Source organism: Gorilla gorilla, chromosome 17 (assembly GCF_029281585.2).
Source record: "Gorilla gorilla gorilla isolate KB3781 chromosome 17, NHGRI_mGorGor1-v2.1_pri, whole genome shotgun sequence".
Classification (NCBI taxonomy): Eukaryota; Metazoa; Chordata; class Mammalia; order Primates; family Hominidae; genus Gorilla; species Gorilla gorilla.
The window spans coordinates 28,303,299-28,326,967 of NC_073241.2; the positions used below are offsets into that span (position 1 = coordinate 28,303,299).

Genomic DNA, 23,669 nt, shown 5'->3' on the forward strand with positions numbered 1-23,669 from the left:
ATTAAACTTATGACTACACAGTCTACATTCACCAAGAAATGAGTATTTGTCAGATAAAGACCCTTACCTCGATTGGATTTCTATAGAAAGACTGCCTTCCAGAAGATGGAAATGACATAGCAATAATACGTTCTAAAAGTCAAAATCATCACTATTACAAACATTATTATAGATTTCATATAACATACAAAAAAATTAACTTATACAAGATCAGACTCCATTTTCACAGAAAAAAACCTTTTAAGATTGAGGTTGACAGAAAAGAGCTAATACTCAGGATAATCAAATAACAAATTATACAACACAATGACCATTAAACTGCCATGGAGTTCTTAAGTCTCCACTAGTTCTAACTGTATGCCATGTATTTATGATGGCCTCAGTCTGAAGTTCCCCCTGTTCTTCGAATTTATTTCTTATCTTAAATACCACAGAAAATCCAAGATTTCTGGGCACCAGTGATGGTGGGAACTCCCAAGGTGCTTTGCAGCCCTCTGACTCAGAAAACCTGAGATCTACAAAGCACTGACCTCATTCTCTGGGATTCTAGGATAAGAAGAGGTCTCTGTGGGATCCTTGGGACTCAGAAATAACTACTAGAGGTTAATAAATTGAAACTCAAATGGAGTCAGCTGAAAATCCATTCAAGTTCCTATGCTGCAACTGAGTAGTCCTGAATTGAGAAGACATGCAGATCTTCCATTGCCAGGGCTAAACCACAAATATGTCACACTATCACAGTAGCATATATCCTCATGAATAAAGAATATTTTGAATGAATGTGTCTTAGATGAGGCAAAAAAATACAATTACAAGAAAAAGTGAAGTAATACAAGTAAATCAACGGTTAAGTGTCACAAACCTGTAACGTAAGTGAGGTCTAGGTCAAATCCATCCCTTGTGTATCGCCTTTTGTTTTCTGAAACCTGACAGTTTAAAATCATCATTAGTTTGTGAAACACTCATCAACATAAAAATAAAAAACATTATATAGTATAGATATCAACCCTTGTCAATGGGTCCCAAAACACAAAATATTTTTGCGAATCATAAGCATGTTTTGCCCACTTACCCGCCTTCTTAACAGCTTTTCAAGTTGTCTTTTTTGATGAAACAGATGAAAAATTCTTAACAGAATAATAAGTCGTAGAAGTCGAAGTAAATGTGTCCATCTAAGAATAAATTTAAAAGATCCATTTTTGCTTCAGAAACAGAATTTTATCAATATAAACTATGTCTAGAGCAGCAGTTGTTAACCAGAGGCAATTTTCCCTCCTCTCCCCAATTACCTACCTGGGGGATATTTGGCAATGTCTGGAGGCATTTAGGTTTTCACCACTGGCGTGCGTGCGTGTGTGTGTCTGTGTGTTACTTACATCTAGTGAATAGAGGCCAGGAATTTTGCTAAACACCCTACAATTAATATAACTGCTCACCACCCTCTTATGACAATGATCTGGCCCAAAATGTCAGTAATGCTGAGGCTGAGAAATTCTGGTCTAGAGAAATAGTGATACAATAGACTCTTAGCATCTGTAAATTTAATTTTGGGATTTAAGACTAGCATTTTCAATTTTTCCACATCAAAACAAATCGATTATTCTTGTTCATCTTTGTTATTCCCATGACTAACAGATGTTCACTACAGCTGCTACTACACATCAGGGAGGCAACAGATTGAGATACTTCTGAAGTGTGCTAGCTGGAATCTCCCCTACCATCAGAACCACCAAAGCAGAGAACTGATGGTCTGGACTGGTGCTTCTCTGATTTGGGCACACATCAATAAGAGCCACCTGGAAAAGCTTGTTAAGCTGCAGATTGCTGGGTCCCAGAGATACTGATTCAGTGGGTCCAGGGTGGGGCCTAAGGTATTTTTCTTCTTATATTTCTAGCAAACTGTCAAGTGATGCTGACGTTTCTAGTCAGAAGACCACGTTGGCTGAGGTTATTTTCAAATAACTCCAAAAGCCTATCACTTAACATGCTTTTAGTTAGGGCCTGAGCTGTAGTCCAGGGAAGCTAGGGTACAAAAAGAAACCAGCTATTTGACCCATGAACAAGCTTAGGAAGCCACAATCTACATCCCAGTATACATTTGCTCTTTCATTTTCCTCATTGTCACAGTAAAAAAAGAGTCACCAGGGCTTCATATACTCTTTAGTTTCCCAATCCCTAACACTTCTAACTTTGCCTAAGCTTTCTTTGTTTCTACCACAACTATACTGCAAAACTCTACTATTGTGTTGCCACGTGTCATCTCCTAGTTTCTGTTCTGTTTGCTATTTTTTAGAAACTCATGATTGAAGTCACTCTAATTTTGCGTATGCTCAAATAAATTCCCTCTTGGCTGTAGGAAAAATCCAGACAGAACATTATGTGTAAGGGATTTGTAGTTGAAGCACAGAGGGGAATTGTTTTCAATATAAATTTTTTTGATATAGCAGATATTAAACTGATAATAATATTATACTTGATCTTAGCCAAAAGGCCAAAAAATGATACAAATGGGAATTTGACGAGAACTTCAAAATGTAGAGAAGTTAAAGTTAGTACAAGAGTAAAAGTCCTTCTTTGGGGTACTGCATCTTCTTTATTCCATTAATGGTACTTAGCCTGTATACTCTTCACCGGTCCCTAAATATCACAATCTTTTAGTTTCAAAGTATGTGGGAATTTACCTAAACATTTCATTTTAAAGCAATGTATTTGGTATAGAATGAGAACATTTGAAGTTGAAAAGATTATATAGAATAAAAGGCACAGAAAATGCTAAAATTAATGAAAAACTTTAAGAGAGGTAAGTCTTATGTTTCATACCTGGGAATATTCCTAAGCAACTTAATGTCAAAAAAAATGTAAACGACATCAACCAGCAGAAGAATCACAATGATGGCAGTATCTAAAATGTTAAATAAGTCAGAAAAATACTGCTGTCTCCTGTAATATAAAACAAAAAAATAAGTTCATTCCCCCCTGCAAGAAGAGATAGGAATATTTAAAGACCACAAACTATTGACTCATCCCCATTAAGAATTCTACTATCAAGAATTATTTAAAATGTATTTTCTAGAGTAGACTAAGGGAAAAATATAACATTCATGGGAAGTTTTCAAACAATAAAATTATATTCATCATTTGACACTTATATGTGACTAAAACACCAACATGGCAATTCAAACATAATAAGAGATATAACTAAATGCGTAATAATCACACTCATTGTGGACAATGGGGTATCTATCCCCTCAAGCATTTTTCATTCATGTTACAAACAATCCAATTACACTCTTTCAGTCATTTAAAAATATACAATCAAGTTATTGTTGACTATGGTCAATCTGTTGTGCTATCAAATAGTAGGCGTTACTCATTCTATTTTTTTGTACCCATTAACCATCCCCACCTCCCCACCCCCAAGCCCCTACTACCATTCCCAGCCTCTGATGACCAGCCGTCTACTCTCTAGGTCTATGAGTTCAATTTTTTTTTTTTTTTTTTTTTAGAGCCACATAATAAGTGAGAACATGTGATGTTTATCCTTCTGTGCCTGGCTTATTTCACTTAACGAACATAGTGATCTCCAGTTCCATCCATGTTGTTCCAAATGACAGGATCTCTCTTTTTTTTTTTTTTTGAGATGGAGTTTCACTCTTGTTGCCCAGGCTGGAGTGCAGTGGCGTGATTTCGGCTCACTGCAACCTCCACCTCCTGGGTTCAAGCGATTCTCCTGCCTCAGCCTCACGAGTAGCTGGGATTACAGGCGCCCGGCACCACACCCAGCTAATTTTTGTATTTTTAGTAGAGATGGGGTTTCTCCATGTTGGTCAGGCTGGTCTCGATCTCCCGACTTCAGGTGATCTGCCCACCTCAGCCTCCCAAAGTGCTGGGATTAGAGGCATGAGCCAGTGCACTTGGCCAGGATCTTATTGTTTTTTATGGCTAAATAATACTCTCCTGTGTATATGTACTATATTTTCTTTACCCATTCATCTGTTGATGGGCACTTAGGTTGCTTCCAAATCTTAGCCATTATGAACAGTGCTGCAACAAACAGGGAATGCAGATATCTCTTCTATATACTGATTTCCTTTTTTGTGGGTATCTACCCAGCAGTGGGATTGCTGGATCATATGGTAGTTCTATTTTTAGTTTTTTGAGTAACCCCCAAACTGTTCTCCAATTGGTTCCACTAATTTACATTTCCATGAACAGTGTATGAGGGTTCTCTTATCTTCACATCTTTGTCAGGATTTGTTATTGCCTGACTTTTGGATATAAACCATTTTAGCTGGGGTGAGATGATATCTCATGGTAGTTTTCTACACTGAGAATTTCTCTAATGATCAATCATGTCAAGCATCTCTTGATATGCCTGTTTACCATCTGTATGTTTTGAGAAATGCCTATTCAAATCTTATCCTCATTTAAAAAATTAGATTATTACATTTTTTCCTAGAGAGTTGTTTGAGCTCCTTACATATTCTGGTTATTAATCCCTTTTCAGGTGGGTAGTTTGCAAGTATTTTCTCCCATTCTGTGGGCTGTCTCTTCACTTTGCTAATTGTTTCCTCTGCTATGAAGCAGTTTTTTAACTTGATGTGATCCCATTTGCCCATTTTTGCTTTGGTTGCCTGTGCTTGTCAGGTATAGCCCAAGTAATTTTTGCTCAGACCAATGTCCTGGAGATTCTTCCCAATGTTCTCTTGTAGTATAGTAGTTTCATTGAGGTCTTAGATTTAAGTCTTTAATTCATGTTGATTTGATTTTTGTATATGGTGAGAGGTAGGGGTCTAGGTGCATTCTTCTGTATGTGTATATCCAGTTTTCCCAGAACCATTTGTTGAAGAGATGTCTTTTGTTCAATGTATGTTCTTGGCACATTTATGAAAAATGAGTTCACTGTAAGTGTGTGTGGATTTGTTTCTGGGTTCTCTATTCTATTCCAGTGGTCTGTGTGTCTGTTTTTATGCCAGTGCCATGGTGTTTTCGTTATATAGTTCTGTAGTATAATTTGAAGTCAGGTAATGTGATTCCTCCAGCTTTGTTCTTTTTGCTTAGAATAGCTTTGGCTATTCTGGGTCTTTTGTGGCTCCATATAAATTTTAAGATTGTTTCTTCTATTTCTGTGAAGAATGTCATTCATATTTTGACAGGGAGTGCATTGAATCTGTAAATTGCTTTGGATAGTATGGACATTTTAACAATATTGATTCTTCCAATCCATGAACATGGAATCTCTTTCCATTTTTTGGTGTCCTCTTCAATTTCTTTCATCAGTGTTTTATCATTTTCATTATAAAGATCTTACACTTCTTTGGTTAGGTTAATTTCTAGGTATTTAATTTTATTTGTGGCTATTGTATATAGGACCACTTTTTAAATGTCCTTTCCAAATGGTTCACTGTTGACATATAGAAATGCTACTGATTTTTGTATATTGATTTTGTATCCTGCAACTTTACTGAATTTATCAATTCTAATAGTTTTTTTGGTGGAGTCTTTAGTATTTTCCAAATAAAATGTATCATCTGCAAACACAAGGATAATTTTACTTCTTCCATCCCAATTTGGATTTCTTTTTTTATTCCCTTTCTTTCTCTTCTATAATGGCTCTAGCTAGGACTTCCGGTACTATGTTGAACAACGGTGGTAAAAGTGGGCATCCTCACTGTGTTCTAGATCGCAGAGAAAAGCTTTTCATTTTTTCCCCATTCAGTACGGTAATGACTGTGGGTCTGTCTTATACGGTTTTTATTAAGTTGAGGTATGTTACTTCTATACCCAGTTTTTTTAGGGTGTTTACCATGAAGGGATGTTGAATTTTATCAAATGCTTTTTCAGCATCAACTGAAATGATCTTATGGTTTTTATCCTTTACTGTGTGGATATAATGTATCGCATTGATTGATTTACAAATGTTGAACCATCCTTGCATCCCAGAGACACATCCCACTTGTCATGATGAATGATCTTTCCCATATATTGTTGAATTCAGTTTTCTAGTATCTTGTTGAGGATTTTCGCATCAATATTTATCAGATATATTAGCATGCTTTTGGTTTTGGTTTTGGTTTTTGGGTTTTTTGTTCTTATTTTTATTCTTTTTGAGACTGAATCTCACTCTGTCACCCAGGCTAGAGTGCAGTGGTGTGATCTCAGCTCATTGCAACCTCTGCCTCCCAGGTTCAAGTGATTCTCTGGCCTCGGCCTCATGAGTAGCTGAAATTACAGGTGCCCGGCACCACACCCAGCTAATTTTTGTATTTTTAGTAGAGACGGGGTTTCACCATATTAGCCAGGCTGGTCTCGAACTCCTGACCTCCAGTAAACCACACGCCTCTGCCTCCCAAAGTGCTGGGATTATGGGAGTGAGCCACCACTTCCAGCCTACATGTGTCTTTATGGGAGAAGAGTGTTTCCTGTAGGCAACAGAGCAATGGGTTTTTTTATTTTATTTATTTTTGAGCTGGAGTCTTGCTCTGTCACCAGACTGGAGTGCAGTGGCACCATCTCGGCTCACTGCAACCTCTGCCTCCCGGGTTCAAGTGATTCTCCTGCCTCAGCCTCCTGAGTAGCTGGGACTACAGGTGCGCACCACCACACCCTGCTAATTTTTGTATTTTTAGTAGAGACAGGGTTTCACCATGTTTGCCAGGATGGTCTGTAGCTCTTGACCTCATGATCTCCCTGCCTTGGCCTCCCAAACTGCTGGGATTACAGGCGTGAGCCACCACACCTGGATGGGTCTTGTTCTTTCATCCATTCATCCACTCTATCTTTTGATTGAAAAGTTTAGTCCACTGACATTCAATGTTATTATTGATAAGTAAGGACTTACTCCTGCCATTTTGTTATTTGTTTTCTGGTTGTTTTGGGGTCTTCTCTTCCTTTTTTCCTTCCTGTCTTTCATTAGTGAAGGTAATTTTCTCTGGTGATATGATTTAGTTTCTTGTTTTTTATTTTTCGTGGATCCATTGTTATATTTTTTGGTTTGAGGTTACCATGAGGCTTGTAAATACTATCTTATAATCCATTATTTTAATCTTATAAGTTTTCATAAACAAGTAAAAAGAAAACTAATAAAAACTCTACAACTTAGTCTCCCTATTTTTTAACTTTTTGTTATTTCTATTTATATCTTATTATACCATCTATGTCTTGAAAAGTTGTAGTTAATATTTTTGATTGGCTCATAGTTTAGTCTCTCTACTTAGAGTAAGAGTAGTTTATACATCATAGTTACAGTGTTATAACATTCTGCATTTTTCTGTATACCTACTATTACCAGTGAGTTTTATACCTTCAGGTTGTTACTTATTGCTCACTAATGTCCTTATCTTTCTGATTGAAATACTCCCTTTAGCATTTCTTCTAGGACAGGTCTGGTGTTGACAAAATCCCTCAGCTTTTGTGTGGAAAAGTCTTTATTTCCCCTTCACTTTGAAGGATATTTTCACTGGATACACTGTTCTAGGGTAAATGTTTTTTTCCTTCAGCACTTTCAATATGTCATGCCACTCTCTCCTGGCCTGAAACGTTTCTACTAAAGAGTCTGCTGCCAGATATATTGTAGCGCCATTGTATATTATTGGTTTCTTTTCTCTTGCTGCTTTTAAGATCCTCTTTTTATCCTTGATCTTTGGGACTGTGATTATTAAATGCCTTGAGGTAGTCTTCTTTGAGTTACATCTGCTTGGTGTTTTATAACTTTCTTGTACTTGGATATTGATATCTTTCTGTAGGTTTGGGACGTTCTGTTACCATCCCTTTGAATAAACTTTCTACACTCCCCACCTCCTCTTTAAGGCCAATACCACTTATATTTGTCCTTTTGAGGCTATTTTCTAGATCCTGTAGGCAGGCGTCATTGTTTTTTATTCTTTCCTTTGTCTCCTCTATGTATTTTGAAATAGCCTGTCTTCAAGCTCATTAATTCTTTCTTCTGGTTTATCAATTCTGCTATTAAAAGACTAATGCATTCTTCGGCATGCCAATTACATTTTTTGGCTTCAGAATTTCTGCTTGATTCTTTTAAATTATTTCAATCTCTTTGTTAAACTTATCTAATAGAATTATGAATTCCTTCCCTGTGTTATCTTGAATTTCTTTGAGTTTCCTTCCTCAACACAGCTATTTTGATTTCTTTGTCTGAAAGGTCACATATCTCTGTTTCTACAGGATTGGCCCCTGGTGTCTTATTTAGTTCATTTGGTGAGGTCATGTTTTCCTGGATAGTGTTGATGCTAGCAGATATTCTTTGGTGTCTGGGCATTGAAGAGTTAGGTATTGATTGTAGTTTTCACTGTATTTATTGTAGTTTTCACTGTCAGGGCTTGTTTGTACCCATCTTTCTTGGGAAGGCTTTCCAGATATTTGAAAGAACTTGGATACTGTGATCTAATCTCTATCTGCTTTAGGGGGCACCCCAAGCCTCCTAAACTCTGGTTCTTGCAGACTCATAGTGGTACTGCCTTAATGGTCTTGGACAAGATCCAGGATAATTCTCTGCATTACCAAAAAGAGACTCTTGTTTTCTTCCCTTACTTTCTCCCAAACAAACAGAGTCTCTCTCTCTGTTCTGAGGCACCTAAAGCTTGGGGTTGAGTGACATAAGCATATCTGTGGCCACCACTACTGTGACAGCATTGGGTCAGACCTGAGGCCAGCACAGCACGGGGTCTTGCCCAAGACCTGCTGTAACCACTCCTTAGGTATTGCAGGAGTTTACTGAAGGCCCTGGGGCTCTACAGTCATCACATGGTAAAAACAGCCAGGCCTGTGTCCTTGCCTTCAGGATGGCAAGTTCTCCTAGCCTCCAGGTGGATCCACAGGTGCTGTCTGGGAATCAGGGCCTAGATCAAAAACTGTAAAAGTCTACCTAGTGTTTTATTGTGCTATGGCTGAGCTGTCACTCAAACCACAAGATGCAGCCCCTCCCACTCTTTCCTCCCCTGTCCAAAGGCAGAGGAACATCAATCCATGGACACCTCAAACACAGGACATGGGGGGGTACTGCCAGACTACCACCAATGTTCTCATAAGGCCCAAAGGCTCTTAAGTCAGTTTGTAGTGAATGCTCCTGTTAATTATTTTAAAATGTTTTTTTTTTTTTTTTGAGATGGAGTCACCCTGTCACCCAGGCTAGAGTGCAATGGCATGATCTCAGCTCAGTGCAACTTCTGCCTCCCAGGTTCAAACGATTCTCCTGCCTCAGCCTCCCAAGCAGCTGGGATTACAGGCAACCACCACCACATCCAGCTAATTTTTGTACTTTTAGTAGAGATGGGGTTTCACCATGTTGGCCAGGATTGTCTCGAACTCCTGACCTTGGGATCCTCCCACCTCAGCCTCCGAAAGTGCTTCTTATAAAACTACAAAGTAGCTTAATGCATTATAAAAATAATCAAACTTACCCTTCTACAAGTACTCGAAGAAGAACATCCATGAGAAAAAATAAGGCAATAGCTAGAGAAATAGAACGATACTCCAAAGGAATATAAAGTTTGCTGTCAGTGAAAATTAGGTCAGCAAGGACGAGAGTGACATCCAGTAAGACCAGGAAAACTCCAAATAGTCTAAAATAAACAAATAAATAAATAAATAAATGCAAAGATAAAGGGGCATTTGTCCCTGTAGCTATACTATATTTAAGCCACTGATCAGGTACCAAAATGTTATTATTTAGTATTAAGCTGCCCAGTGGCAGGAAAAACTGTAATGCCTTAGAATCTCAGAAAAATCACTGTTTTCACCCAATAGAAGCAGTTCTTAATAAACAAAATTCTCACCAAACCACTTCACAAGATATTATTGTGGCCTTTTACAGTAAACACACCAGGCCAACACCTCAAGAGAGAAAAGTAAAACTGAATTAAAATCACCTGTGTGTTTACAAACTCTTCTTAAAATTTGCGAATTTCATAAGAAGTTTATACCAATTTCTCATAAAAAATAAACCCTCATTAATCTGGATAATTCTAAAGAATTTATTAATAAAAACCAAATGAAAGCATGAGTAACATAAGCTCTTAAAAGACCAAGATTTTTCATCAGTGACATTTTCAACAAGCACATGATTTCATATTTATGGGTGCTTCTAGCAGAGTGATGGGCACATGAGTCTTGAACTCTAAAGTACCTCCTGCCACTTGCTGTTACATATTCTAAATACATTCTCCATAAATTGATTAGACTATTTGCCTAGTCTATGAAGGTGAATTCATCTTTGAAGTACTTTTTTAAAAACTTGCAGCTCAAATTCAAATATTATTAATTCAAAAGGAAACAATTATATTGCATAAATCTATGTCATAGTATGAAATCTTACTCTTATGTAGAGAAGAGTCTAAGTAAATTGTTTCCAGAATTAAAGAGTAATTCCTGATGTATAAGGTACTAATAAAACACTTTACTAATAATTATAGAATTTTAACATTTGATTTTCATTAATGTTACTTTTGCAGATGGAAGAAATACAATATTAATATATTACTATTAATCTTATGCAAAAGCCATTTATTTGCAATTCTTAATGTCCAGCTTAAACCAAAATTCCATGATAAATTAGATTACGTTAAATGGGGCACATGGCTACTTAGCAACTGATGGACAGTGGAAATGCTTTTTTGTTATTTTATTTCAGTGTTTCTCATTGAAGTATTAAGTCTCATATATATATATATGTATGTATAGATATATATGAGACTCATATATTTTCTTTTCTTTTCTTTTTTTTTTTTTTTTTACATGGAGTCTTGCTGTGTCACCAAGGCTGTGGTGCAATGGTGCAATTTCAGCTCATTGCAACCTATGCCTCCTCGGTTCAAGCGATTCTTCTGCCTCAGCCTCCTGAGTAGCTGGGATTATAGGCACCCACCATTATGCTTGGCTAACTTTTGTATTTTTAGTAGAGATGGGGTTTCACCATGTTAGCCAGGCTGGTCTTGAACTCCTGACTTCATGTGATCCACCCGCCTCGGCCTCTCAGAGTGCTGGGATTACAGGCGTGAGCCACCGTGCCCAGCAAAGTCTCAGATATATTTAATACATGGTGTTTTCTATGTCTCACATACCCAAATGCAAAGGATGATACAATTGAATGCACAATTTTCTTAATCTTGCTGCTGCAAAAAGAAGTAAAAATAAAATTAATCAGGTTTCTTCTAACATATATTGTAAATTTAACCAAAAAACAAAGGGCCTTATAAATATAATTTCAAAAGAAAATTATTCAGAAGTTGTATAACAAAATGCTTTTTACTAATAGCTAAAATTTTATTCTTCCTGCTCCATGAGTATTTTACTTGTTTACTATGCTATCCAGAATATATGCAAATAAGACAGTAAACTTTGGATGTTTAGTAACATTTCCATTGCATGCAAAGCTCCAACCCCAACTTTATGGCAATACTAAACTTAAACTTGTGGTCATCATCTCAAGGAGTATAGCATGAAGACAGAAAAGGGTGGTAGAAGAGAACTGTATTTTAATGCCAGCCTGGGCAAATCATCAAACTTTGGCCAGAGCTCAGTTTCCACTGCAATAAAATAAGGTGTTTCAGGAATGAGCATAAGGAGTAAATGGTGCTCTTGTCACCTCCTCAAACTAGACACCTAGTGAACAGATACACATTAGCAAGAGTCGCATATGAGGTTGCAAACGAACTTCAGAGGTAAGACGTTTTAGTAAGATATATTTCAAAGGAGAAACACCTGAAAGACTGGGCTCCTTCCATTAATCAAAGGAAGGAGAACCTGTTTGATGGAGCCTCCAATAATGCCTCATTTTACCTTATGGCTGGAGACAAGGTAGCTCATGAGGAACAATTTTTTTTTGTCCTACTGAAGCCTCCTGTGTTGGAGGCTCTTCAGGAGGAGAAGCCTCCAACACAGGAAGCTTCAGTAGGAGAAGACTTCAGGAAGTTTCTGTCATACTGAAGCCTCCAACACAGGACTCAAATTCCACCCCAAGAGCCATGAATCCTAAGACAATGCTCACAGCCTGTGCCTAAGATGGGAGAACAAAGAGGGCAGATACTGAGCAGAACTGGGGCACTGACAATTGGCCTTTGACATGAACAGACATTTCTCAAAAGAAGACATGCATGTGGCCAACAAACATATGAAGAAAAGCTCAATATCACAGATTAGAGAAATGCAAATCAAAACCACAATGAAATACCATTTCACACCAGTCAGAATGGCTATTACTAAAAAGTCAAAAAATAACAGATGCGGGCAAGGTTGCAGAGAAAAAGGAACACATATACATTGTTGGTGGGAGTGTAAATTAGTTCAATCACTGTAAAAAGCACTATGGCAATACCTTGAAGATCTAAAAGCAGAACTATTTGACTGAGCAATCCCAATACTGAGTAGATACCCAGAGGAATATAAATCATTCTACTATAAAGATACATGCATATGAATGTTCACTGCAGCACTATTTACAATAGCAAAGACATGGAATCAACCTAGGTACCCATCAATGACAGATTGGATAAAGAAAATGTGGTACATATATACCATGGAATACTATGCAGCCATAAAAAAGAATGAGATCATGTATTTTGTGGGAACATCGATGGAGCTGGAGGCTCTTATCCTTAGAAAACTAGTGCAGAAACAGAAAACAAAATACTGAATGTTCTCACCTATCAGTGGTAGCTAAATCATAAGGACTTATGAACACAAAGAAGGAAATAGACACTGGGGTCTACTTAAGTGGGGAGGGCAGGAGGAGAGAGAGGAGCAGAAAAGATAACTATTTGGGTACTGAGCTTAATACCTGGATGATGAAATAATATGTAAAAAATAAAAAAAAATCCTCCCTGACACAAGTTTACCTATGTAGCAAATCTCACGTGTACCTCCAAACCTAAAATAAAAGTTAAAAAAAAAAAAAACATTGGTCTTTGATGAATGATGTTAGGTTAACCTGAGATAAAGGAAATCCCCAATCCTTCTAATCTTCCCCTCTCCACCTGGACCCACCACCTCCACCCAGGCTTGGAGAGTTAAGGCTGATGTAGATGGAGGATCAATTGGCCAAAAGAGGTGAATTCTCTCCTCAAGTTGCCATTCCCTTACTACAAGAACCTCTGATCCCACACAGTCTACTAGATCTCTGGGTATCAAGGAAATGTCATAAATCTGAACTCACTTGACAATGTCACCATACAGAACCAAGTCTGACAGATTACGAAGGCATGAAGAAGTGGCTTGGGTGGCTTTAGCCCCTTAATCTGTTTCAGTGTACCCTGAAACTATACCAAGTAAATACACAATTGAGACTTTTTTGCTTAAAAAAAGAGTACTATGTAAATGAAGCTTCAAGCAGTTATGTGCAGAGTTTGCAGGGAAATAACTATGACTCAGTAAATCCATATCCAGGAAAAGTACTGTTCACACTCGGGAGCAACAGACAGACACTCCAACATGAAGCAACACGAAGCATAGCCTCCATGTACCTTTCCTAAAAACAATTACTCAAAGTGCTTGAGTCAGCTGAGCAATGAATCAAAATGAAGAACAAAAATGTAGCAGGTGACCAAAAGCAATGGCGACAAAAGCCAAAATTGACAAACAGGATCTAATTAAACTAAAGAGCTTCTGCACAGCAAAAGAAACTACCATCAGAGTGAACAGGCAACCTACGGAATGGGAGAAAATTTTTGGAATCTACTCATCTGACAAAGGGCTAATATCCAGAATCTACAAAGAACTCAAACAAATTTACAAAAAAAAAAATCAAACAACCCCATCAAAAAGTGGGCAAAGGATATGAACAGACACTTCTCAAAAGAAGACATTTATGCGGCCAACAGACACATGAAAAAATGCTCATCATCACTGGCCATCAGAGAAATGCGAATCAAAACCACAATGACATACCATCTCACACCAGTTAGAATGGTGATTATTAAAAAGTCAAGAAACAACAGGTGCTGGAGAGGATGTGGAGAAACTGAACACTTTTACACTGTTGGTGGGACTGTAAACTAGTTCAACCATTGTGGAAGACAGTGTGGCGATTCCTCAAGAATCTATAACTAGAAATACCATTTGACCCAGCCATCCCATTACTGGGTATATACCCAAAGGATTATAAATCATGCTGCTATAAAGACACATGCACACGTATGTTTATTGCGACACTATTCACAATAGCAAAGACTTGGAACCAACCCAAATGTCCAACAATGATAGACTGGATTAAGAAAATGTGGCACATATACACCATGGAATATTAAGCAGCCATAAAAAAGGATGAGTTCATGTCCCTTGTAGGGACATGGATGAAGCTGGAAACCATCATTCTCAGCAAACTATCGCAAGGTCAGAAAACCAAACACTGCATGTTATCACTCATAGGTGGGAATTGAAGAATGAGAACCCTTGGACACAGGAAGGGGAACATCACACACCAGGGCCTGTCATGGGGTGGGGGGATGGGGGAGGGATAGCATTAGGAGATACACCTAATGTAAATGATGAATTAATGGGTACAGCACACCAACATGGCACATGCGTGAATATGTAACAAACCTGCACATTGTGCACATGTACCCTAGAACTTACAGTATAATAATAAAAAAAAATGTAGCAGGTGAAAATGTAAATAAATGATTCTAAAAGTAAAGATAAATGATATAAAATCATGAATAATAGTATTGATTTGAATTTTTAGGCATTCTTACACTAGGATTCAAGGTGTGGAAGAAGATAGAAGTAAAGGCAGGTTGCATTTCTTATCTTTCACAGGTACAAGTCCAGTTTTATTCTCGATATTGATGGAAAAATGGTATAATTATGTTTTCTAAACATTTAAATATAAACATTGATAGACTAGAAATGGGCTTCTGACTTGCATATCAACAAAAAATGCAAGGGATAAAAACAAATCAATTAATAGCAAAACATAGACAAATTTACAAAGAAAATATCAAAGTATTTTTAATAAAGAAAAAGATGATAAATAAAACCAAACGTACCAGAAATCATAAATACAAACATATTACTCTCATATTGCATATTGAGAAATACTCTCAGATAACTTTGAAATTAAAGGCATTACATGCTATACACGAAAGACAAAAACTAAATTTAAATGGCAATTCAAAAATAAAGAGATAGAGGCCAGGCGCGGTGGCTCATGCCTGTAATCCCAGCACTTTGGGTGGCCAAGGTGGGTGGATCATGAGGTCAAGAGATCGAGACCAACCTGGCCAATATGGTGAAACTCCATCTCTACTAAAAATACAAAAAATTAGCTGGGCGTGGTGGTGCATGCCTGTAGTCCCAGCTACTCAGGAGGCTGAAGCAGGAGAATCGCTTGAACCTGGGAAGCGGAGGTTGCAGTGAGCTGAGTGGAGCCACTGCACTCCAGCCTGGTGACAGAGCAAGACTCCGGCTCAAAAAAAAAAAAAAAGAGAGAAAAAAAGATATGAGATACTAAACCTTAATACACTGAAAGTTCCAATAATATCAAAGTTGAATTAAAAGCACAAATATTAACTATGAACATGACTCATTTTTTATCAATAGAAGGTGGAAGCTACATGACACTAACAAGACCGTGTTTAATGAAATGGGATTTGTATTGAAGGCAGGTGCTATCTCCCCCACTGGACACATTTTTCTCTTGTGCAGACTCTGGGGGTAGGGAGGTGGCCATGATGCAAAGCACGAGAAACACTGTAGTGACTCTGGTCTTCCTGCTCACTCTAGATCACTAAAACAGGGTAAGGACAATACAGAGGGATGACATGTTCATGCTGAAAAAATTATGAGTCACTTAGGAGAAAAGTAAATTTCTACACTTTATACCTTAAGACAAAGTAAATTCAGGGCAGATATTTTATTTAAATGAAGAAAATAAATTCAAAACAGAAATTTTGGTGGATATATTTAAAATCTTGGGGTGAGAAGGACTTTCTGAGAATAACATTAAAGGCAAAATCACAAAGAAAAGTACAGATACATTTGATTACATGAGGATTAAATGCTTTTATGTAGTGAAAAGCAAGACAACCTGGGAGAAATTGCTTATATTACATAAAATAGAAAAAGGATCAATAGATTTAACTTTTCAGTCCAAAGACAGAAAAGGATAAATGAAGGTGTGTCAAAGAACGTGCATTAGAACAAATATATTTACTAATATCAGAGAAATCAATGATGGCTAGTGTTAAGTGTGGGAGGGGAGAAATGTACACTTTGCATCTTGATGTTAAAGCATATATCAATATCAATAGCGTCACAATCATTCCCTTTGACACAGAATTTCCACTTCTGAGAATTTATGACAAGCAAATAACCAACAATATACGGAGATTTAGCCTCAAATATATTCATTTTTGTAAGTTAAAAACTTGTAAAAAACTGAATTGTTCAGCAATATCTGACTATTAAATGAATTATAGCACATCTACACCATGAAATATCACACAACTGTTACAAATAATGTTGTAAGTGCACATGAATATATATTAACAAAAAATATAGCCATGATGTCATTAATAAGGTTATTTGCAAAAGAATAAGTATGGTCTCATATCTGTAAACAAAAAAAGTGTATGCTTAAAGAACTTAGAAGTGCATGCATCAAAGTTTAAGAATGACTAAATGTGGGTAGATTTGTTGATTGTATTTTCAGATTTTCCTTAATGAACTCTTACGTTATTTTTAGCTTTTAGAATAAAACCTATTTACAGAACTACAGAGTTTTCAAAGTATTTTTGCATGTTATTTTCATTTTATTACTAATTTTTTAAATACAATATCCAATACATGGATTGCATAATAGCCAGTTTACATTTGAATAATCTGAAAGTTAAAGAGGGTTAGTGACTTGCTGAGTATCAGGTGAATGAATATATGATGGCAAAGCCAAGCACTGATTCCAGCTTTTACTATAAATCCAATATCATTCCCCTGTTATGAAACACCAGCATTTCTCACAGGGACTACTGCAAATTCCTCCTATATCTATGTAATGAGACTTTGTAATTTAAAAATAAAATAAAATGAAAACCTGCTTTATTTTGTTTGGAGTGGGGAAAGAAGGAAATGCTTGCCTTGCTTAATTGGTCTAATTTTGTTTCAGCCCTGGGCAGCTCCATTACAGAAAACGTATAGCTAATCTGCAGACACACAGTTTAATTCAGTGGCAAATTCAGGGTAATTTGAAGAACTATTTTTATTTGCCCTCTTTGTTTCCAATCTTTGTTTAGTCACCAACAGCTTACAACCATGGTGAGTTAACTTCCTCTATGGCAGTACTTCCTCTCCAGCATTGACACAAGCTGGTGAATGGTTATACAACTGGGCAAGAAAGAAGCAGAAGAAAAATCTCCTGAATATGTCTGCAGTTCAGACACAGGCCAGTTTAAGAATGTATTGTTTCATTACAGTGAGTACATGATAAAATGCCTTCAGGTCAGTGCAACAGGAAGTACTCTAGTGAGATTAGAAACAAATAAGAATAAAATCCCAATGAGCATAAAGAGGTCTTAGTCAGCAAAATATGTTTGCTTTTGCTATCAATACTATTTGCTCATAGGCAAAATGTACAAAATTGGGAATCACACCATATCCAGTAAAAATGAGAAACGTTCACTATTGATGAGTTAAGTAGCATTCTGCATTCCTGTTTTTTTTTAAAAAAACTTTTAATGGAATTAATTTCCTCTAAGAATACTTTTTACATTTTCAAGCTAGAAGAACATTTATTTCTGAATGGATGGAATTTTTTTTTCAAAATAATACTTGTCTAAGAATTCAACTGGAGTAAATACGGTGTACCCTCCCACCCATACATTTTGATATCTTTCCATAGTTTCCCTTTTTCCTTCTTGCCTCAGCGGAAGCCCTGTTTAACTAAAGGTAAGAGATCCATCAATGGCTCCCTCCTTTCAAACTTCAAACTGACTTACTCATATGAAGCAACATTTTCAGCATCTTCAACTTCAAACTTGGAAAGTCGTGCTAACACACTTTAGCCACCAAAAAAAAAAAAAGCAAAAATATATCATTAGATATTTGCTACACAAAATAGTGATAAAAATATATTTGAATAACAAGAATCCCATGAATCTAAAGGATATAGTAAACATGACTTAGCTCACTGGAAGACCTAATATTTAAGAAAGAAAATTACAATCATTAACCAGAAACTCTTTCCTCATGGATACTCCCAACACTGAATTTTGCATATTTTTATCTTCTTTTCTCTCTCTGTCTCTTTCTATATATATGTATATAAAGATATATAAAAGAATATGTATATGGATATATAATATATAAATAATATGTGTATAGACATATCTCAAAGACATTGTGGGTTTCATTCCAGACCACTGCAATGAAGCAAAAACTGCATTAAGCAACTCACACAAATGTTTTGGGTTCCCTGTGCATATGAAAGTTATGTTTACCCTACACTGTAGCCTGTTAAGTTTACAATGGCATTATGTTCAAAAAACTTATGTGTATACCTTAATTAAAAACTACTTTATTGGTTAAAAAATGCTAATGATCACCTTTTGCTGGTGGAGGGCGTTGCCTCCATGTTCATGGCTGCTGACTGATCAGAGTGGTGGTTGCCAATGGTCGGAGTGGCTGAGACAATTTCTTAAAATAGGACAACAATGAAGTTAGCTGTAGCAAATGGCTCTTCCTTTCACAAGTGAGGATTAAGTGGTGAAGCCATCAGGTCCTGGACTTTGTTGAAAGCCTTTTTATTACTGATTTAATCTCATTACTTGTTTTTGGTCTGTTCAGGTTTTCTATTTCTTCTTGGTTTAGTCTTGGTAGGTCGTATGGGTCAAGGATTTTGTCCACCTCCTCTAGGTTTTCAAATTTATTGTAGAGTTGCTCATAATAGTCTCTAATAATTATTTTTATTTCTGTCATTATCTGTTATGCGGTCTCTTTTTTTGTTTCTGATTTTACTTATTTGGGTCTTCCCTTTTTCTTAATTAGTCTAGATAATGGTTTGTTGATATTTTTTAAACCTTTTCGTTGTTAACCTTTTGTAATTTTTGCCTCAAATTTGTTTATTTCTGTTTGGTCTTCATTATTTATTTCCTTTTAATAATTTGGGGTTTGGTTTGTTCTTACTATTCTAGTTTCTTGAGGTAGAATTTTTCAGTGGTTTATTTGAAAGTTTTCTAGTTTTTTTGATCCAGGCATTTATTGCTAAAAATATACTTTTTTTTTTATACTTTAAGTTCTAGGGTACATGTGCACAATGTGCAGGTTTGTTACACATGTATACATGTGCCATGTTGGTGTGCTGCGCCCATTAACTCGTCATTTACATTAGGTATATCTCCTAATGCTATCCCTCCCCCCTCCCCCTACCCAACAACAGGCCCCAGTGTGTGATGTCCCCCTTCCTGTGTCCGAGTGTTCTCATTGTTCAATTCCCACCTATGAGTGAGAACATGTGATGTTTGGTGTTTTGTCCTTGCGACAGTTTGCTGAAAAAATGATGAGTTCATGTCCTTTGTAGGGACACGGATGAAGCTAAAAACATATTTCTTAATAACTGCTTTTGCTGCGTCCCCTGTTTTGGTATACTGTGTTTCTAGTTACATTTGTTTCAAGGAATTCTTAAATTTCATTCTTAATTTCTTTCTTCACTCACTGTAACTCAAGGGCATGTTGTTTAATTTCCATATGTCTGTATAGTTTTGAATGTTCCTCTTGTTATGAATGTCTAGTTTTATTCCATTGTGGTAAGATAAGATACCTGATAGAATTTCAATTTTTAAAAATTTCTTGAGACTTGTTTTGTAGCCTAACATACAGTCTATCTTGGATAATGTTTCATGTGCTGATGAAAAGAATGTGTATTCTGGAGCTGTTAGGTGAGATGTTCTGTATATGTTTGTTATTTATGTCCATTTGGTCTATGGTGGAGTTTAAGTCTGATGTTTCTTTGTTGATTTTCTGTCTAGATGATTTGTCCAATGCTGAGAGTGGGATACGGAAGTGCCCAACTCTTATTGTAATGGGGTCTATCTCCCTCTTTAGATCTAGTAATATTCGCTTTATATATCTAGGTGCTCTGGTGTTTGAGTGCATACATATTTACAATTATACACATATTACAATTATATTTCTTGCTGAATTGAACCCTTTATTATTACATAATACTCTTGTTTGTCAATTTTTATGGTTTTTAACTTGAACTCTGTTTTGTCTGATACAAGTATAGCTATCCCTGCTCACTTTGGGCTCCCATTTGCATAGGATATCTTTTTCCATCCCTTTATTATCAGTCTATGTGTTTCTATACCGGTAAAGTGAGTTTCTTTTAGATAAAATATAGTTGGGTCTTATTTTTTAATCCACTCAGTAAGTCTATATCCTTCATGGGGTATTTAATCTATTAACATTCAAAGTTATTATTGGTAGGTGAGGAGTTACTTCCAACGTTTTATTGTTTTCTGGTTGTTTTGTATATGTTTTATTCCTTTCTTCCTGTTTACTTTTGAAGTTGGGTAGTTTTCTGTAGTGATAAGGTTTCATTCCTTTCTCTTTCTCCTTTATGTATTGACTCTAACAGTGACTTTTAAAGTTTTGCATGTTTTCATGATGGTGGTTATCATCTTTTTACTTCCAGATGTAAGACTCCCTTGGGCATTTCTTGTAATGTTGGTCTAGTGGTGATGAATTATCTTGGTTTTTGTTTATCTATGACAGATTTTATGTCTTCTTCATTTGTAAAGGATAGCTGTGCTGGCTATAATATTCTTGGCTGAAAGATTTTTTTCTTTCAGAACTTTGAATGTATCATCCCATTCTCTTCTAGCCTAAGGTTTCCACTGGGAAATCAGCTGTTAGTCTAATGGGGATTCCATTATAAGTGTGTTACTTTTCTTTTGCTATTTTAAAAAATCTTTGTCTTTTGATTTTTCACAATTTGACTATAATGTCTGGGTTGAATGTATTTGGGGTTCTTTGATCTTCCTGGAACTAGATGTCTAGCTCTCTCTCAAGAGTTAGGAAGTTTTATGCTATTTTATTAAATATGTTTTCCTCATATTTTCTCTACACTTTTCCTTCTGGAATGCCCATAATATGAATATTTGATCAAATTAATGGTGTCCCATAAATCCTGTAGGCTTTTTTCATTCTTTTTTATCCTTTTTTGCCTGTCTGTGTTATTTCAAAAGACTTGTCTTCAAGTTCAGAAATTATTTCTTCTGCTTGTTCTTGTCTGTAAAGCCATTGATTGTATTTTTTCATTTCATCCATTGAACTGTTTAGCTTTTAGGGCTTCTGTTTGGTTATTTTTATGATATCTGTATCTTTACTGAATTTCTCTTTCACCTGATTTCATTGACTTGTCCATCTGTATTACCTTACATCTCACTGAGTTTCCTTAAGATTATTCTTTTTTCTGTCACATCATATGTTTATGATCGGGTTCTATTACTGGATAATTATTATTTCCCTTTGTAGGTGACATGTTTTCTTGCATTTTCATGGTTGCTGTGTTTCTAAATTGATTTCTATGCATCTGGTGAAAAAGTCACCTTTTCCAATTTTATGGAGTAGGTTTACTTGTATGAATTAATTTGTATGAATGGGTCTTGGATGTCAGTTCACTGGGGTATACCGGCCTTGGTTCTACATGGATGCAGTAAGTGTAGTCTCCATGTAGTTTATTCAGCTGTGATCCACACTAGTAACATTTGCAAGTTACTCAGTGGCCTAGGTTAAGGAAGTTTGTAGTGATGGTGGTGCAGCCTTGCCAGGGGTGGGCTCACTGGGCTGTTTCTCAGGGTAAGGGTGTGTGCAGGCATACAGTGGGTCAGAAAACTTGGAGTATGGCTTTATGCCGCTGGCCATGGTGCCATCACTCTAGCCAGGAGCATGGGGATGCAGTTGCTCAACCAGGGCATGACTTCCAGATGTGCTTTGCAGGACAGTGTCTCAGGCCCAGGATGCAGGCACACAGCTGTTTGCCTGGCCTGGAAGCATGCACTCCAGGAGTGGCCTGAAGGGCTGTTTCCCATAACTGGTATGTGGGTACACAGCTGCTCATCTGGCCTGGGGGCAGTCTGCTGGGGGAAACTCATGGGCCAAATATATAGGTGCATAGCTGCTAAGATGGACTGAAGGTATCTTTGCCAGGGCTGGCCAAGAGGGGTGTTTCTCAGGCCTGGGATACAGTCAAATGACTTCTCAGCTGTCCTAGATGTGTGTCTGCTGGGGGTAGTCCATAGAGCTATTCTAGCTCAGGATGTGGGCACACTGCTGCTCAGCTGGCCTGGGTGGCGCCTGCCAGGGGAAGCCCTGGGGACTGCTTCTATGAGCCAGGATGTGGACAGGAGGCTGCTCAGCTGGCGTAAGGGCATGTCTTCTGGGAGTAGCCCATGGAGCTCTTTCTTAGGTCCAGGACATGGGCATTCATGGCTGATTGGCTGGTCTGGAGGTGCATCTGCCGGGAATGGATACAGGAGTATTTCTCAGGCTCATCCAAGGTTGCACAGCTGCTTAGTTGGCCTGGGAGTGTTTCTGTGGGGGGTGGCCTAAAGGGCTGTTCCTCAAGCTGGGACATAGGTATGTGGCTGCTTAGTTGGCCTGAGTAAGCTCCCAGGGTTGCTTCTCAGCCCTGAGACTTGGGCATACACAGTTGCTTGTCTCTCAGGTCTGAGACACAGGTGCAAGGCCCACTTGGTGGTGTGCCTGCTGGGGGCAGCCTGTGGGACTGTTTCTCAGGCCCTTATTAAAAGCAGAGGGCTACTGGGCACGCCAGCAGCATGTCTGTGGTTGATGGGGCCCGCAAGGCTGTTTCTCAGATCCTGAGCATGGGCTCATAGTCACTTTGTTGACCTGCGGGTGTATCAGCTGCTCAGAGGCTTAGGGGCCTCTCCCACTTGGGAGAGGGCATGTAGTGGTTTGGCTGTCTTAAGAGTGAATTTACCCTGGATGGGACTGCAGATTATTCCTCTGTCTGGAAGTGTGGTGGTGGCGGTTGATTTCCCTACTCTGCATTACTTGAGTTACAGCCAGTCCTGGGACCAACCTCCACACAGCTGGGATTGTGGCTTTAACCCACCCATGTGGGCTTGGTGTACTGAAGATAAAGCTCCAGTGCTGGAGAGGCACAGTGACTACTGGCCCCCAGAGGAGGGCACACTCAAGAGATGACTCTGTTCTCAAGATGGTGCTGTGTTGCTGCAGCTTAAGTCTCTGGGGGTGGGAAGTCTTCACCTTGTACTCCTAGTCCAGGACATGCAGCTGTGTGAATCCTTGGCAATACTCCAAACTGGCCTGAGGTCTTGCAAAGACTGTGAGATTCTCTTGTTGTAAAGACTTTGTGTTTGTGATGGCAGTGGGGCTGGTGGGGATCTTCTGCCTACCTTCACCCTGCAATGAGAAGTCCCTCCTGTCTCTGGGCCAATTCAATCCAGATGGGACAGAAGGGGCTGCACAGGCTGAGTGCTTCCGTACTATGGCAACTTTCAGTCACCACAGATGTGTCTCCACTCCTTTGCTGCACTCCAGGACTATCCCTTTGATACTCTAATCAAATCTTAGATGTTTATTTCTTGCCTCGGTTCTTTCTTGTAGGGGAGATGAGCACCAGACATCTCTAGTCACCCATCTTGCTTGATTTAGCATAATTCGTAAGGGCCCCAGGATTT

General features: G+C 37.8%; 1 protein-coding gene and 1 pseudogene across 1 annotated transcript in view; both read right to left on the reverse strand.

The window, feature by feature from the left end:
- LOC129528453 (phosphatidylinositol 3,4,5-trisphosphate 3-phosphatase TPTE2-like) overlaps window positions 1–23,669 on the reverse strand; it is a 39,195-nt gene that overhangs the window by 7,291 nt on the left and 8,235 nt on the right. The window contains exons 5-11 of the mRNA XM_055368848.1: window positions 17,940–17,999; window positions 11,076–11,126; window positions 9,417–9,578; window positions 2,821–2,940; window positions 1,073–1,172; window positions 863–926; window positions 68–132 (exon numbers count right to left, since the gene is read on the reverse strand). Coding sequence (XP_055224823.1) covers window positions 68–132; window positions 863–926; window positions 1,073–1,172; window positions 2,821–2,940; window positions 9,417–9,578; window positions 11,076–11,126; window positions 17,940–17,999 — 622 coding nt within the window. The remainder of the gene's footprint in view (window positions 1–67; window positions 133–862; window positions 927–1,072; window positions 1,173–2,820; window positions 2,941–9,416; window positions 9,579–11,075; window positions 11,127–17,939; window positions 18,000–23,669) is intronic.
- Window positions 2,392–2,503, reverse strand: LOC129528478 (uncharacterized; annotated as a pseudogene).